Raw genomic sequence first — 17,489 nt, forward strand, 5'->3', positions numbered from 1 at the left:
TGAATACCGATGCGGATGGTCGCGTCTATGGGACGACCATGATTGTTGGGATTGAATTTAGCGTTATGATTGTGAAACCAGTGGGTGTGCCACGTCCAGGTCCGCTCGGGTATGCACGGCGGCCGGCCGGGCATGGTATACACCCATCGACTGTGACTGGATTTTTATCATTGTGTCTCAGAGGTTGTGAGGGACATGAATGTAGAGTATTGAGAGGTTAGGGGTAGTGACAGTTTAGGCCGCTGTACTATCTCGCAGCAGTTGTAGAATACAACAGTAGTAATGTACTAAAGCCAGCGAACACTCGGTATTCCATTATGTGAGCAGAACATAGTCTCAAATGTCGAAGGTTACATGCGTCCGCAACGACCGACTTCGTGTTGGTGCTTCAGGCAAAACCGTAACACGATTAAGGAGAACCGATCGATTGGAAGTCTAAGAGGCGGCAATTGATGATACAGCACATGTTAATATGGAAATACCTCAGGATGCGGAGGTCATCCAAAAGAGGTTTCGACTGGAGTCCGATGCTGCTGCATTGCTGAGGTGCAAGCTGAACGCTGCAGTTGAACATCGTGTCCATTAGGAGGAGTAGGCTCGCCTAGGTGGTGCTCTCCAATGCCTGGAGTCCAGTCGACACTTCTTTGGCGGCCGACCTCCACATCCCACGGATATGGAATATTAGGAAATGATATTGAGAAACCTGGGCTTTGGGGAGATTAAAGGGAGAAACTTCCACGCCGATGATGAACATGAACATTCAAATCAACTGCAATTTTGGAAATTTAGAATAACCTCTGTTTGTAAGACTCAAACTCAATACATATCATAGTTAAGAATAGAGCATCACTCTAATACTGAATCGGGTCTCTCATACATCAAATTATATGCAACGGAATATCACTCCGCTTCATTCGATGAAAACAAGATGACTAGAGAGGCCCAGTAAGTCTGATAAGGCTAGACAAGTGTAGTGATTACAAAATAACAATTGTTATTGCTTTTTGTTGAATATAAGACAGGTTAATTCTGGTGGGCCTCAACGTAAGCCATACCTTTCTCCACATCTCCCTTCACCTTATTGACAGTTTCGACCATCCTCTTTTCTTCAAATGGACTTAAGTTGTCGATCGGCTGTACACCTTCGATACCCTCGGGACCAAAGCTGGTAACCTGGGCGAAGAACTCACACCCTTGATAAGGCCAGTTGACGTAGGCGCAGGCAGACGGCGTGGCCTTCTTCTGCTGCTGGTAGTCTCCTCCTCCTTGTTGTTGTAAACCACGGATGACAGTATCGATGAACTCAGCAGCAGAGTATGCCATAGACAGAGAGGCCGAACCTGCACCAGCGAGAGCATCGACGACTTCAGTGACAGCAGTCTGGACATGTTCATCCAAAGCCTTGATGGTGTTCTCATCCAACTTTACAAAAGGTGTAGCATGCGAGAAGAGAGCAAGAATAGCACAGCCACCGTGACCACCGACAACAGGAACATGAACCTTCTCAACATCAAGACCAGTAGCTTCTGCATAGAAGGTTCGAGCACGAGTCACATCGAGAGTTGTGATGCCGAGGAGCTTCTTACGGTCATAGACTCCGGCCTTCTTATAGATCTCAGCAGTGAGAGGAACGAGTGAAGTCTCGGGATTCGACATGATGCACATCATAGCATTCGGGGCATATTTAGCACAAGTTGTTGCGATGTCACGCATTATACCGGCATCAACACCAAAGAGATCCTCACGAGACATACCGGGTTTTTGAGCAATACCAGCACATACAATGATGACGTTGCTTCCAGTGACAGCCTCAGGGAGATGCTCAGCATCGACATATCCTCTCACCTTAGCCGGAGTGTTGATATGAGAATTATCAGCAGCAATACCAGGAACGGGTATACGAGCCTGATGGACATCATAAAGAGCCAACTCCGTGATCAGAGGGTTCAACTTCAACAACAATGAAAGAGGCATACCAATGGCACCGGAAGCACCGATTAAAGTCACTTTCATAGTATTCTTACAAGTAGTAGTAATAGATGACATTATAATAAAGAGTTTGGAAAATTGTAAAACCTACAAACAACCAAATACTGTACAATAATACGAATACCAATGTAAACAGCTGATATATTTCCCACAGCTCTACGCAGCTTAAAAACGAATCTTCCCACGCAAATATCCTCCACTCCGGTGTCACAATCGGTACTAGAGTGTTCTATCAGTAGACAATGGAACTCACAAGGAGTCTTTCATATCTTTTCTGCCACACAAAACCGAAAAGGTCATCATCGTAAAGATGTCTCACGAAGAGTGTAGGAGAAACCACTCAGAGTTGCGGCTAACTACACCAGTCTCAACCTTTTGATGGGAGTAACGACTCCCAGGCCGCTGGTACATCTACATACTGTAATCATCAATTAAGGCCTTCCCATCAATCTACTGCCTCGTCAACAAAATTAGGGAAACCATACCGAAAATGGCATCTTCCAGACCTCAGGGTAAGACTAGCCCCGGACCTCTCTGTATTGCGGTATCAATTTCACAACGCTTGTCGACAGATCTCACAAGAACTTCAGTAACGCAACGCCGAGAATAATCAGAGATAGATTTCATAATGCAGTAGTGATCATTATTAACAAGCTTTACAAAGAGTACGACGAAGCCGTCATCTCTTCCCTCATGGGTTGTAGCCGATAAACTCGAAATCCGAGGACTTGAAATCGTCGATTGATTCCCCTTCAGCAAAGGGAGCGTTCGGGAGGGGTCGCCTGGAAAAAATCCAAATGCCGAATAGCTAGATAGATGTACAAGGGTATAGGGATATAAGACAGCTGAAAAAGAGGGGTAGAGGTAGCGCGAAAGTGGACGAGGAGTGGTATCCTTAGGATTCTCCTCCAGCTGTATTATCACCCCCGCACCCCGCAAGCTAGTCTACACTCCATGCATATCAACGTTACTATGGAAAGATCTTACTCACAATACAACTATCGAGAAATTGCGGAAGGAGCGAAGCGAGCGGAGCTTATGTTACTGCGCACGAACACTCGTGTGGTCAACGAGTCACTGAGAAGCCCAACCGCGAATGACGAGGTCTGCCGCCGGTTGATTGAATATCCGTATGCCACCAACGTAGAACCTACAACAACGTATTAAAGCACATGCCAGGTCGGGTTGGCCAGCGTAACGGTCGCACTACTCCCCACTGTGATACTTATAACACAAATACACACGAAATTCGTAGATCACAATATATCAGAATCTTCCGTCTTAATATCCTCATCAGCATCTAAGTTCTTCACAACTCTCTTAATTCCTCCTATACAAATCGCCTCAGTCGCTAACTCTCCCCCGAAGGTCTCCTGAATCACGTCATAGCTAATCAACAGTCGTTTCAACAACAACAATAATCTTACAGTGTTCCCTGTCAAGGCGTTACTCCGACCCGCGCATCTTCTCTCTGCTTGCAACTCTGTTGATGTCATCAGCATGCCGTTAACTATCGGCACTTTATGGTCAAGGCTGATCCGCATTAGACCGTACGATACGTTATCACATAGCATCCTGAAGTGGACCAGAACAATAACAAAAATATGCGCACGCTCAACTCCGTGAATTCTGATGAAACTTTGAGAATTTTTCTGTACACTTCTACTCCTGCACTCGTACGTGAACTTGCATGATTAGTGAAGTAAACGAATATATATATTCCTCCAACATTGGAGCTTCATCCTTCTACACGAAGTGGCGTGATACTCCATGTGAAAAACGCGATATTCGTGATATGAAGTGAACACTCCCAAGCGATTCTCGAAGCGAATTATGAAATATGTTTTTCAAATGACAGGTGGAACTCCACAAAGTGATGACCTGAAGTCTGTAGAGCTTTCTTCAATAAGGCATGCCAAAACAACGACAATCGGGAAGGGCTCGAACCGTTGACCGTGTTGTTGTAGTATCTCCTGCACGGCATAGGGGATATGCCATGCACTCGGGACGTATCTACAAACGGTTAGAAGCTCCCGCGTACTGAGGCTCGTAATGAACTCACACTTCATCAACGTTGAGCTCGGCATTGTTATATACTGCGAGTTTTTCTTCAAAGTCCTTCCTTATTGATTTTACTATGAGCCGATTCTCAGAGCTCTCCACGACGACTACCAAGGACTGCATAACCAAACCATGTTGCGGCACTCGGGTTACCTATTCGTAAGGATGACAGATCCATATCAACGGGGAACAGAGTGTCGAACTCATTCGACACTCTCATCTCAGCCATAGTGGTGATGACTATGAAAAAATAACACTGTTTACTCAGTGTGTAAAAATATACACATGTGTGTTGGTGACACGGTTGGTTTCTATATACTTCCACCCGAGTTCGTGTGTGAAGATTTACAATTAGTGAGACAACCCCTGAGCTCAGCTGCAAAGAGTGAATGTATATTCTCCCAACACCGTATATACTACAACACGACAAAAATTGTGGTAAAAAGGGCATGATCATGATAACTATCTAATAGCTGCAATTTTCTCTCATCGTTGCTTGTCAATATGTTCCATCACCATATTAATAACCCACCAATACACCGTCACAAGGTCCGGTCTTTCTACACAATGCTTCCATTTCTTACAAGTAAAGTGGAGACCATCGTGAGTTGAATCTGGCCTCCCCCGAGACACTTCATAGAAAGGAATAATACCAACACCAGCGTCACCAAAGACGTCTCGAACTGAACTCAGCAACTCAGCGTTATACGCAGCGTTTTCCTTAACGTGTTCATCAGTACCAAAACCAGCCCCCACGTTTCTGACCAGGAATTTACTCGTAGGCTGACCAGAATCTCTTATAAGTCGCAGAATTTCCCGAAATTCTCTGCCGAACGCAGTGACGTTACCACAATACGCCGCATCCCATACTCCCGCACCATAGGCAACGAGGACCGTACGAGCAATATCATGAGGGAAGACTTTCTCTGTGTCGTTGAACTCAGTCTCAATGACTAATGGATTTACTGTTGGGTTTAGTATGTGTTTCCATACACCCTTCGGCCCATCACACAATTCGGCCAGCTTCGTGGGTCTGCCTGTTCTGATCGGCTTAGGACATTCCTCCTTGTTAAGTAAGGGGTAAGGATAGACTCCTCCCAGGAAGTAAAAGTACAACTCGACGTCTGCATCACTGTACGATATGTGACCATGACGTCTCGTTTGCAAGCGATGGTCAAAACCGGGGGGTAAGTCCCCGCCTCTAAGGACTCTTATCAACGTTGAGAAAACCTCTCGAAAAACACTTTCACCCACGAAGACTAGTTGGACTTTATCTATACCAAGTTCAATGGCTCGCTGCTTTAGTATTCGCCTCATAGCGCTACCAGTATAAGCAATCATCCGTTTGCAAGGGCAAGATAGGGCAAAACTGATCTTACCCAACATCTTAGCGAAGACAGTCGGCTCTTCTTTGTCTTGGATGGTGACACACTGCGGAAGTGTTGTGTTGTCACCATGCTCACATTCCTTATTTGTTACCCATCGAAACCGCCTTGGATCGACGCAGGAGCCAACTGCTCGAAGATTAGAATAGTCATAGTCAAGGGACGCATATGTGTTGAAGTTTTTTGACCACTTCTCGAGATCAGTCTTACGGACCAGCTTAAGTGGCTCTGTTAGAGCTGATGGTTCCTTATGCGGTTCGCAAGCCTCTTTGGAATGAGCAACAGTTGAAGGGCTCAGATCAGTAGTAGTGTTAAATTCAATCGAACCCCAAGTGTAATAGACAATAGTCTTCCTTATTGTACAAGATAGAGCTGCAAAACAGAGGAAGGTTGTAAGCGCTGACAAGGGGCATATATGGCCTCGTAAATTGACCACAGCAAGAAAACCCATCACCGAATGAGTTGTTCGTGTTGCGTTGTTGAATCGACCACCAAAAAAGTCAGTGCACCACCATGCAACTGCGTGAAAAGAAATTGCACGTGTGAGATCGATCCGGTGTGCAGCAAGCGCGGCGCCGTCAAGCCGGCAAGCTACCAGATTGTCTTGCGCGGTCCGCGATAAGCCTGGCAGCTCGTTTGGCTGAGCAGAGTGAACCCCTGAATGACGCGGTTGTTAATGAGCTCACTGAGGTTTATTTGGAGAAGGAAATGGAAAATGAGCGTTCGCTATTGGTATAGCAGTCTAACCGCTGGAATAACCTATCAGAAAAATCCTAGTAAGAATACCTGCCTCCCGCCTCTTCAGCAGGTCGTACCTATAAGAATAGTGAGGTTGTTTTGACGACTCTTCATGGGCTCTATGCTCCTCGAGATAGCTCAGGAGGACTGACTGATTAACCGAAAGAGCAGATATGAGTCTCAGTGATGGGGGTTGGTTGAATGGAAAGTGTTGATGATGGCGGATGAAGGAGGAATTGAAGTGGCATCAATATACTGCTATTTGGGACGAGCTTGTCTCCGGCATGTCCCTCTTGATAAGATCATTTCCTCCTAGTGGGGCGGCTATGCCACTACGAGTTGTTTTTCAGTAGAATCTACTTCCTTGATCGGGGCGGCTATGCCACTACGAGTTGTATTTCAGTAGGATCTACTTCCCTGATCGGGGCGGCTATGCCACTACGAGTTGTATTTCAGTAGGATCTACTTCCCTGATCGGGGCGGCTATGCCACTACGAGTTGTATGTCAGTAGAATCTACTTCCTTGATCGGGGCGGCTATGCCACTACGAGTTGTATGTCAGTAGAATCTACTTCCCTGATCGGGGCGGCTATGCCACTACGAGTTGTATTTCAGTAGAATCTACTTCCTTGATCGGGGCGGCTATGCCACTACGAGTTGTATTTCAGTAGGATCTACTTCCCTGATCGGGGCGGCTATGCCACTACGAGTTGTATGTCAGTAGAATCTACTTCCTTGATCGGGGCGGCTATGCCACTACGAGTTGTATTTCAGTAGAATCTACTTCCTTGATCGGGGCGGCTATGCCACTACGAGTTGTATGTCAGTAGAATCTACTTCCTTGATCGGGGCGGCTATGCCACTACGAGTTGTATTTCAGTAGAATCTACTTCCTTGATCGGGGCGGCTATGCCACTACGAGTTGTATTTCAGTAGAATCTACTTCCTTGATCGGGGCGGCTATGCCACTACGAGTTGTATGTCAGTAGAATCTACTTCCTTGATCGGGGCGGCTATGCCACTACGAGTTGTATTTCAGTAGAATCTACTTCCTTGATCGGGGCGGCTATGCCACTACGAGTTGTATTGCAGTAGAATCTACTTCCTTGATCGGGGCGGCTATGCCACTACGAGTTGTATGTCAGTAGAATCTACTTCCTTGATCGGGGCGGCTATGCCACTACGAGTTGTATTTCAGTAGAATCTACTTCCTTGATCGGGGCGGCTATGCCACTACGAGTTGTATGTCAGTAGAATCTACTTCCTTGATCGGGGCGGCTATGCCACTACGAGTTGTATGTCAGTAGAATCTACTTCCTTGATCGGGGCGGCTATGCCACTACGAGTTGTATGTCAGTAGAATCTACTTCCTTGATCGGGGCGGCTATGCCACTACGAGTTGTATTTCAGTAGAATCTACTTCCTTGATCGGGGCGGCTATGCCACTACGAGTTATATTTCATTAGAATCTACTTCCTTGGGTTTCTTTCCTTTTACGATCCAATATTTGCTCAACAGCATTCTCGATACATAACCTCAATATCGTTTTCAGTGTACAAGGATCGCATAGTAGAGGGTTGTCTCGAGTTGAAAGGACGTTGCCGAACCGGTAAGAAGGAGAGCAAGCAGCTTCTGAGGAAGGCAACAGAGCATGCCTCGGCTGGGGAACGTTCTGTTGCATGCTCTGTACCGAATGTTCCCCAAGATAAATGCACCACCTGCCCGAATCTCACGTATTGACTCATAACACGATAAAAAAGAGAAGTTCGAAAAAATGAGGTGTCCCTATCGAGCCTCCTGAGGACTCCTCAGTGAGGTGTTTAGACTGCGCTCGATCAGATGGAAAATATGCGTCGAAGCACAAGAAAAAACTAGAAAGCGAACTCTGGTGCTCGAACGGTTCCAGCACCAAATTTCGCAGAGAGGGAGATTCGAGCTGAATCTGCCGAGCAGGAAATTACTTTGCGTAAGCCTAGTTACTCTTCCAGACAATTATCAGCTTACTCTTCCATGAGGCACTGTTCGGGAGTGCAAACAATTGCTACATCACGGTAGATTAGCGTAATGCTATTTTCAGCAGCGCTGAAGGGCAATGGAGTCTTGAAGTCGGGGAGTGGATAGCCGAAACCTCCAATAAGCTGAGTCCTGCGGAGGGAACGACCTTCACTGATCTGGATCACCCTGTTGTTGGGCTTCATGTGGAAATGCATGTCGGAGAGATGGAACGGGGCAACGTTGGGGAGGTTAGCCATACCGGACATAATCATGGTACCAGCAACATAGTTGAACTCGAAGAAGAAGTCCGTCCAGTAGCGACCGCTGCAGCAGTACATACCATCAGGGAGAGAGCGTTCGACACCACGAGGAGAGCCAGCTGGGCACTGGTCGTAAGTGCACTTCATCTCATCTCCCTTATACGTGACTGTAATGGTCTGGGACTCAGGGGAGAAGTCCAACTCCTTCCAGTCAGGGACGGGATACCCGAAACCACCAATCTGGAGTTGCCGGCTCTTCTTATCGACCAAAATCTGGGTGCCATCCTCACTGAAGTGGAAGTGGACATCGGAAATGTAGAGAGGAGCGGCCCCAGGGACCGTGGAGAGGGCGGAGACGTCGAAGGTGCGAGTATCGTTGTCGAACTTGAAGACGAGAGACTTCAAATTATAGTCGCTGCAGCAGTACATACCATCAGCGAGGAATCGGCCGCGGCTTCTAGGAGATCCAGCGGGGCACTTCGAGTTGGTACATACCAAATAATCATCTCCATAGAAAGTTCTAATCTGCTGCCATTCGGCGTCGAACTCGATCCGATCGAGGTCGATGGGGTAGGGCAGATCGAAGCCACCGATGTTCTTGAGCTCACGGCTCTCTGGCTTCTGGTCGACCAACATGGCAGTATCCTCCTGGTTCATAGTGTAGGAGAGGTCAGACACGTAGAACGGGGCAGCATTGGGGAGGTTAGCAATGCCGCTCACGTCAAAGGTTTGGGTAGTGGCGTTGACCCTGAACATGATAAAGCTCCAGTAAAAGCCATCAGTGCAGCAGTAAGCGCCGTCGGGCCCAGTGAACCCCTCGCGATGATCCGGTAGGGTAGAAGGGCACTTGTCATGGCTGCAAACCATCTCATCGTCGTTGAAGGTGAGAGTGAGGGCCTGGGACTCGGCGTCGTAGGGCAACTCAGTAAGGATAGGCAGTTTGTAGCCAAAGCCTCCGATGGTGTACAGTAGACGATTCTCGGGTTTTGTACCGACTTGCATGGCAGTGTCATCTTCGTTCATGTAGAAGGGAATACTCGAAAGATACCAGGGAGAGGCACCCTCCTTGTCAGCGATCCCGCTGGCAGCAAAGGTGCCGGTGGTCTCGTTGACCTTGAACATGAGGGAATTCCAATACTTGCCACTACCACAGTAGAGGCCCTCGGGGGAGGCAGCAGCAGCACCGAGGATTGTTGCGACAGTAGAGAGACGAGACATTTGAGAGGTAGGAACAGTGAAATAACTGAAACTTCTAAGTCATCGACATGGTTGAGGCTCGAGTGATGATAATCCCCAAAGAATTCCTTCGGTTACGTTGTGAAGAGGGATTTGAAGTTGCCGTCACCGTGACGGCGTCACATGAGTTACGTGACGTGACGTCTCGCACAACTCCCGCCGCACAGCCAGCCGTCACGTTTCGGGATGTGGAGAAACCTGGCATCGGTGTGCACCAGCTAGTGTACTTCAATCTGAGAGGGGCACGCTGCGGTGGACTCTATTGTATATGACAGAATGCTGAGTGGTGCAGTCGTTTCCTACCCGCTTATGAGCATTTCATTTATGACGTGAGATGGAGCATGAGGAATGGTGGAGCATTCCAGCAAATCCGTGTCGCCATCCCGCACAGGGCTGCTGGCACGTAGATAATCTACAGCAGATTGAGAGCCAGCCTAGTTTCTTCTCAGTCTTCTAATGGCATACCGGTTTCCACGGCGAGGATGTGGACGATCGTGTCTTTCGAGGCAAAAGCCGTTTCGGGCATAACGATTTGTGGTGGAGTCGGTGCGTTGGACCGTCCAACTTGGACGGCTCATTATCGAATCGTGCGTCCAAGTGTCTTCACACCGGAGGCTCCGTGTGGGGGAATCTGAGCCTTGTCGGGTACCTGTTGCTTGGCCGTGGCTCATAGTAGATAACACGAGTCAGAAGGAGTTGGAAAGACCTCCGTCTTAATCTATTCGGGGGGGTGGGTGATTAGCTATGCACATACGTGCATCCTTCCGACTCGTGTTGTCTACTGTGAGCCACGAACAAGCAACAGCACCTTCAGGCTCGCCCGCCAATTTCTTCATAGGTGTCACTAGGTTCCGTGAGCTCGTCTATAATTGATCGAAGACGCTGATGATTGTGTGTTTGCTGAGGAGCATAGGTATGTGGTTTTAGGGAGGATGCGGGACTCTTATCAAGGAATTCTGAGCTTTTCATAATTCGTACATACAAAGGAATGCTCATTCGATGAGCCATCCGCTTTCCAATTAGAATTGCGATACCAATCTGCTATCAATTCATAAGCAGTAATGACAGCTAGTCGTACCATACGCATCCGGCGAGTCGGAGCTCGGGAGCAGAACGCCTGTACACAAATTACATTGGGAACTTCCACAGCCACGTGCAGCGCAACTCACATGAGGAATTTCTTGGGAGGAAATCCGGCACACACATTGTATGCAATGAGAACCAAACAACCTGAGGTCTCGCCGATTTGTTCCGAATCAGTGTTTTTCACCGAGGGATATGACGAGAATAAAGCTGATAGGGAGTGCGCTGTGAGAAGTAAGGAGTGAAGAGGGATATGTTTGGATGGGGAAAGACAAAAGGGGAATTTGAGTTGGAAGGATTCATCATACTTCTAGCACCTGAAAGCCGGGAGGCAGGTCGGATGAGTGATGAGATGAAGATGCTCTTTAGCGTGTGACGAGCAGAGATCCTCTTGCGAAAAACATTGCGGGGGGAAAACAAAGGAACACATGATGTTGTCGATGCCTCTGGCGAGTCTAGAGTGGACCGTGACGATGTTTCATCGCCAGTTATTCTCAAAGGGATTGATGATCGAACGGTGAGAAGAATGCACAATATGTGATCATATGCTCAAGCCGTGAACTTCGTGGCACACACTTATCTCGAGCGTAATGATCCAAGTGTGCTCTTAGGAGCAGAAATCCCTAGGGTCTTATAAGTACTAACGCGTGCTCGTGTTTGTTGCATAGTATCCAGGAAAAAAACGGGAAGCGTCATAGCCGTAGGTCAGGGAGGTCCTCTAGCTCCCATGTGGAGAGTTAACATGACTCGAATTATCTGAGAGCAGCTCCCAGGGAGTCGAATGGTGGGCCGGCATCGGGATTATATTTCCTCTTGCCAGCTGAAGTGGATCATGCTAGAGGGCCTAGCAGACGCCAGTATGAAGCAGGATAGCATGCCTTATGCTTGACTCAGTGTAGCCGAATGGCGCACTATTCCCTCGTGTACTGTTGATTATCATGCTGTACATACTCGCTGGCCTTGGATGACATCAGTTATTCCGATATCATTATCGTGTCTGTCAAGCTGATGTTGTTTGTGCTGTGATTGGAGGACCCTAGCAAAGCGAATAGGATGATTGTGGATACACATGACAGACCGGGGTGCTAGTAGTATCATACTACGGCACGGACGTTCTCTCATGGAATGGGAAGGTGCATATTGATGCCCTGGGTCACCCAGCCTGGGTGCGTTACTCGTACGACGATATAATTGTCAATTATTGATTGAAAACTTGACGATTCGTAGATGGACGGCAATAGGAGGAACCTATCTTTTGTCGTAGCCTACGAGTCGTAGGCCAGCAAAGATGTTCTGCAGGTGCGACTGGTTCATAATATGATTGTTGTCATTAGCTGATACTATCAATTCGATAATAAAGCTGAAGAGTCATGGAGGTCCCTCGCGCGAAAATGGAGCAAGAAGCTGAAACGCGCAAAGCAAGTCCTGCATATTATGAAGTTCTCATTAAGTCGAATCGAACACCACGGAACGATGAGCTGAGGCGACTAAGCTCTTCCCAACCGAGCCTTCTTGGGCTGGCCTCCAGGAGAAATACGTAGACAAATCTGCAATGAGATAGTGAAAACAGAGTCATAGTCGTTCCGGTTGAGCGCGAAATTTTAGATCACAGGAAAATCTCGTAGCTAAACCCGCGAAAAAAGAGTCAAGAAAAGTAGAAGCTCGATCTGGTCAAGCGGACCATCGTGAGTTGTGTCTGGCCTCCCCCGGGACACCTTATAAAAAGGAATAATACCAACACCAGCGTCACCAAAGACCTCTCGAGCTGAACTCAGCATCTCAGCGTTATATGCAGCGTTCTCCTTAACGTGTTCATCAGTACCAAAACCAGGATGGTTTAACCAGCTCCCACGTTTCTGACCAGGAATTTACTCGTAGGCTGACCAGAACCTTTTATAAGTCGCAGAATTCCCCAAAATTCTCTGCCGAACGCAGTAACGTTACCACAATACGCCGCATCCCATACTCCCGCACCATAGGCAACGAGGACCGTACGAGCAATATCATGAGGGAAGACTTTCTCTGTATCGTTGAACTCAGTCTCAATGACTTATGGATTTACTGTTGGGTTTAGTATGTGTTTCCATACACCCTTTGGCCCATCACACAATTCGGCCAGCTTCGTGGGTCTGCCTGTTCTGACGGGTTTGGGACATTCCTCCTTGTTAAGTAAGGGGTAAGGATAGACTCCTCCCAGGAAGTAAAAGTACAACTCGACGTCTGCATCACTGTACGATATGTGACCATGACGTCTCGTCTGCAAGCGATGGTCAAAACCGGGGGGGGGGGGTAAGTCCCCGCCTCTAAGGACTCTTATCAACGTTGAGAAAACCTCTCGAAAAACACTTTGCCTCCCGCCTCTTCAGCAGATCGTAACTATAAGAATAGTGAGGTTGTTTTGACGACTCTTCATGGGCTCTATGCTCCTCGAGATAGCTCAGGAGGACTGACTGATTAACCGAAAGAGCAGATATGAGTCTCAGTGATGGGGGTTGGTTGAATGGAAAGTGTTGATGATGGCGGATGAAGGAGGAATTGAAGTGGCACCAATATACTGCTATTTGGGACGAGCTTGTCTCCGGCATGTCCCTCTTAATAAGATCATTTCCTCCAAGTGGGGCGGCTATGCCACTACGAGTTGCACTTCAGCAGAATCTACTTCCCTGACCGGGGCGGCTATGCCATTACGAGTTGTACTTCAGTAGAATCTGCTTCCCTGATCGGGGCGGCTATGCCATTACGAGTTGTACTCCAGTAGAATCTACTTCCCTGATCGGGGCGGCTATGCCATTACGAGTTGTATTTCAGTAGAATCTACTTCCCTGATCGGGGCGGCTATGCCATTACGAGTTGTACTTCAGTAGAATCTACTTCCCTGATCGGGGCGGCTATGCCACTACGAGTTGTATTTCAGTAGAATCTACTTCCCTGATCGGGGCGGCTATGCCACTACGAGTTGTATTTCAGTAGAATCTACTTCCCTGATCGGGGCGGCTATGCCACTACGAGTTATATTTCAGTAGAATGTACTTCCCTGATCGGGGCGGCTATGCCACTACGAGTTGTATTTCAGTAGAATCTACTTCCCTGATCGGGGCGGCTATGCCATTACGAGTTGTATTTCAGTAGAATCTACTTCCCTGATCGGGGCGGCTATGCCATTACGAGTTGTATTTCAGTAGAATCTACTTCCCTGATCGGGGCGGCTATGCCACTACGAGTTGTATTTCAGTAGAATCTACTTCCCTGATCGGGGCGGCTATGCCATTACGAGTTGTATGTCAGTAGAGTCTACTTCCTTGATCGGGGCGGCTATGCCACTACGAGTTGTACTTCAGTAGAATCTACTTCCCTGATCGGGGCGGCTATGCCATTACGAGTTGTATTTCAGTAGAATCTACTTCCCTGATCGGGGCGGCTATGCCATTACGAGTTGTATTTCAGTAGAATCTACTTCCCTGATCGGGGCGGCTATGCCACTACGAGTTGTATTTCAGTAGAATCTACTTCCCTGATCGGGGCGGCTATGCCACTACGAGTTGTATGTCAGTAGAATCTACTTCCTTGATCGGGGCGGCTATGCCACTACGAGTTGTACTTCAGTAGAATCTACTTCCCTGATCGGGGCGGCTATGCCATTACGAGTTGTATTTCAGTAGAATCTACTTCCCTGATCGGGGCGGCTATGCCACTACGAGTTGTATTTCGGTAGAATCTACTTCCCTGATCGGGGCGGCTATGCCACTACGAGTTGTATTTCGGTAGAATCTACTTCCCCGGGTTTCTTTCCTTTTACGATCCAATATTTGCTCAACGGCATTCTCGATACATAACCTCAATATCGTTTTCAGTGTACAAGGATCGCATAGTAGAGGGTTGTCTCGAGTTGAAAGGACGTTGCCGAACCGGTAAGAAGGAGAGCAAGCAGCTTCTGAGGAAGGCAACAGAGCATGCCTCGGCTGGGGAACGTTCTGTTGCATGCTCTGTACCGAATGTTCCCCAAGATGGATGCACCACCTGCCTGAATCTTACGTATTGACTCATAACACGATAAAAAAGAGAAGTTTGAAAAAATGAGGTGTTTCTAACGAGCCTCCTGAGCAGTCTAGGCTGCGCTCGATCAGATGGAAAATATGCGTCGAAGCACAAGGAAAAACTAGAAGGCGAACTCTGATGCTCGAACGGTTCCAGCACCAAATTTCGCAGAAAGGCAGATTCGAGCTGAATCTGCCGAGCGGGAAATGACTTTACGTCAGCCTGGATACTCTTCCAGACAATTATCAGCTTACTCTTCCATGAGGCATTGTTCGGGAGTGCAAACAATTGCTACATCACGGTAGATTAGCGTAATGCTATTTTCAGCAGCGCTGAAGGGCAATGGAGTCTTAAAGTCGGGGAGTGGATAGCCGAAACCTCCAATGAGCTTAGTCCTGCGGAGGGAACGACCTTCACTGATCTGGATCACCCTGTTGTTGGACTTCATGTGGAAATGCATGTCGGAGAGATGGAACGGGGCGGCGTTGGGGAGGTTAGCCATACCGGACATTATCATGGTACCAGCAGCATAGTTGAACTCGAAGAAGAAGTCCGCCCAGTAGCGACCGCTGCAGCAGTACATACCATCAGGGAGAGAGCGTTCGAGACCACGAGGAGAGCCAGCTGGGCACTGGTCGTAAGTGCACTTCATCTCATCGTCCTTATACGTGACTGTAATGGTCTGGGACTCAGGGGAGAAGTCCAACTCCTTCCAGTCAGGGACGGGATACCCGAAACCACCAATCTGGAGTTGCCGGCTCTTCTTATCGACCAAAATCTTGGTGCCATCCTCACTGAAGTGGAAGTGGACATCGGAAATGTAGAGAGGAGCGGCCCCAGGGACCATGGAAAGGGCGGAGACGTCGAAGGTGCGAGTATCGTTGTCGAACTTGAAGACGAGAGACTTCAAATTATAGTCGCTGCAGCAGTACATACCATCAGCGAGGAATCGGCCGCGGCTTCTAGGAGATCCAGCGGGGCACTTCGAGTTGGTGCATACCAAATAATCACCTCCATAGAAAGTTCTAATCTGCTGCCGTTCGGCGTCGAACTCGATCCAATCGAGGTCGATGGGGTAGGGCAGATCGAAGCCACCGATGTTCTTGAGCTCACGGCTCTCTGGCTTCTGGTCGACCAACATGGCAGTATCCTCCTGGTTCATAGTGTAGGAGAGGTCAGACACGTAGAACGGGGCGGCATTGGGTAGGTTAGCAATGCCGCTCACGTCAAAGGTTTGGGTAGTGGCGTTGACCCTGAACATGATGAAGCTCCAGTAAAGGCCATCAGTGCAGCAGTAAGCGCCGTCGGGCCCAGTGAACCCCTCGCGATGACCCGGTAGGGTAGAAGGGCACTTGTCATGGCTGCAAACCATCTCATCGTCGTTGTAGGTGAGGGTGAGGGCCTGGGACTCGGCGTCGTAGGGCAACTTAGTGAAGACAGGCAGTTTGTAGCCAAAGCCTCCGATGGTGTACAGTAGACGATTCTCGGGTTTTGTACCGACTTGCATGGCAGTGTCCTCTTCGTTCATGTAGAAGGGAATACTGGAAAGATACCAGGGAGAGGCACCTTCCTTGTCAGCGATCCCGCTGGCAGCAAAGGTGCCGGTGGTCTCGTTGACCTTGAACATGAGGGAATTCCAATACTTACCACTACCACAGTAGAGGCCCTCGGGGGAGGCAGTAGCAGCACCGAGAATTGTTGCGACAGTAGAGAGACGAGACATTCGTGCCTTGTTGAGAGGTAGGAACAGTGAAATAACTGAAACTTCTAAGTCATCGACATGGTCGAGGCTCAAGTGATGATAATCCCCAAAGAATTCCTTCGGTTACGTTTTGAAGAGGGATTTGAAGTTGCCGTCACTGTGCCGGCGTCACGTCTCGCACAACTCCCGCCGCACAGCCAGCCTTCACGTTTCGGGATGTGGAGAAACCTAGCATCGGTGTGCACCAGCTAGTGTACTTCAATCTGAGAGGGGCACGCTGCGGTGGACTCTATTGTATATGACAGAATGCTGAGTGGTGCAGTCGTTTCCTACCCGCTTATGAGCATTTCATTTATGACGTGAGATGGAGCATGATGAATGGTGGAGCATTCCAGCAAATCCGTGTCGCCATCCCGCACAGGGCTGCTGGCACGTAGATAATCTACAGCAGATTGAGAGCCAGCCTAGTTCCTTCTAATGGCATGCCGGTTTCCACGGCGAGGATGTGGAAGATCGTGTCTTTCGCTGTCATTATTAAGACGAGCGTACATAATAACAAACAAAGAACTCGCGAATTTGCTCACACTGTCAGCATATCGCCACAACGGTGTATTCTTATTGATCCCCATGCGAGAGTTGTACTTTCGGATTAGAGGAATCTAACTCGAAGAATACCGTAAAACTCAACATTACACAGAATCAATGACGTCAGTCAGTGATGAATTCTCTCCATGAGAGACTTCTCGAACTCCTCTATAATGGCTGCAGTGTTTTCCGCATCATCAATTTCACTCGAGCTTCCAGAGTCACCAGGGCTGCAATAAACTCGCTGGACTAGAATGGATATTATACATTCTAGTCCTCCGAGTTTTTAAGTGCTTAGTGCTTAACAAACACCAAGTGAAACCATGTCGTTGCTCGAAGCAATAGTGCAACTGTGCATCAAATTGTCACCTGTTGTTGTCGAATTCAGCTGCTGGAACCTTCTTGAATACCCTCAACAGG

The 17,489-nt window shown here is 48.2% G+C and overlaps 4 protein-coding genes across 4 annotated transcripts; all 4 read right to left on the reverse strand.

Moving 5' to 3' along the window:
- Positions 1-1,023: 1,023 nt before the first annotated feature.
- On the reverse strand, positions 1,024-2,046 carry Pmar_PMAR001425 (malate dehydrogenase, putative; the record flags this gene model as incomplete). Its single annotated transcript, XM_002783531.1, has 1 exon — positions 1,024-2,046. One exon carries the CDS (start codon positions 2,044-2,046, stop codon positions 1,024-1,026), a length of 1,023 nt encoding a protein of 340 aa, XP_002783577.1.
- A 1,017-nt stretch (positions 2,047-3,063) lies between these two features.
- Pmar_PMAR001426 (6,7-dimethyl-8-ribityllumazine synthase, putative) lies at positions 3,064-4,279 on the reverse strand (the record flags this gene model as incomplete). Its single annotated transcript, XM_002783532.1, has 6 exons — positions 3,064-3,139; positions 3,250-3,362; positions 3,417-3,564; positions 3,871-4,002; positions 4,052-4,157; positions 4,204-4,279. 6 exons carry the CDS (start codon positions 4,277-4,279, stop codon positions 3,064-3,066), a joined length of 651 nt encoding a protein of 216 aa, XP_002783578.1.
- A 3,894-nt stretch (positions 4,280-8,173) lies between these two features.
- Positions 8,174-9,646, reverse strand: Pmar_PMAR001427 (hypothetical protein; the record flags this gene model as incomplete). The annotated part of the gene is made up of 1 exon (XM_002783533.1): positions 8,174-9,646. One exon carries the CDS (start codon positions 9,644-9,646, stop codon positions 8,174-8,176), a length of 1,473 nt encoding a protein of 490 aa, XP_002783579.1.
- A 5,167-nt stretch (positions 9,647-14,813) lies between these two features.
- Positions 14,814-16,542, reverse strand: Pmar_PMAR001428 (hypothetical protein). Its single transcript, XM_002783534.1, has one exon. It carries the CDS (start codon positions 16,503-16,505, stop codon positions 15,033-15,035), a length of 1,473 nt encoding a protein of 490 aa, XP_002783580.1. The 5' UTR covers positions 16,506-16,542; the 3' UTR covers positions 14,814-15,032.
- Between the last annotated feature and the right edge of the window lie 947 nt (positions 16,543-17,489).

This window comes from Perkinsus marinus (assembly GCF_000006405.1).
Source record: "Perkinsus marinus ATCC 50983 genomic scaffold scf_1104296936976, whole genome shotgun sequence".
Classification (NCBI taxonomy): Eukaryota; Perkinsozoa; order Perkinsida; family Perkinsidae; genus Perkinsus; species Perkinsus marinus.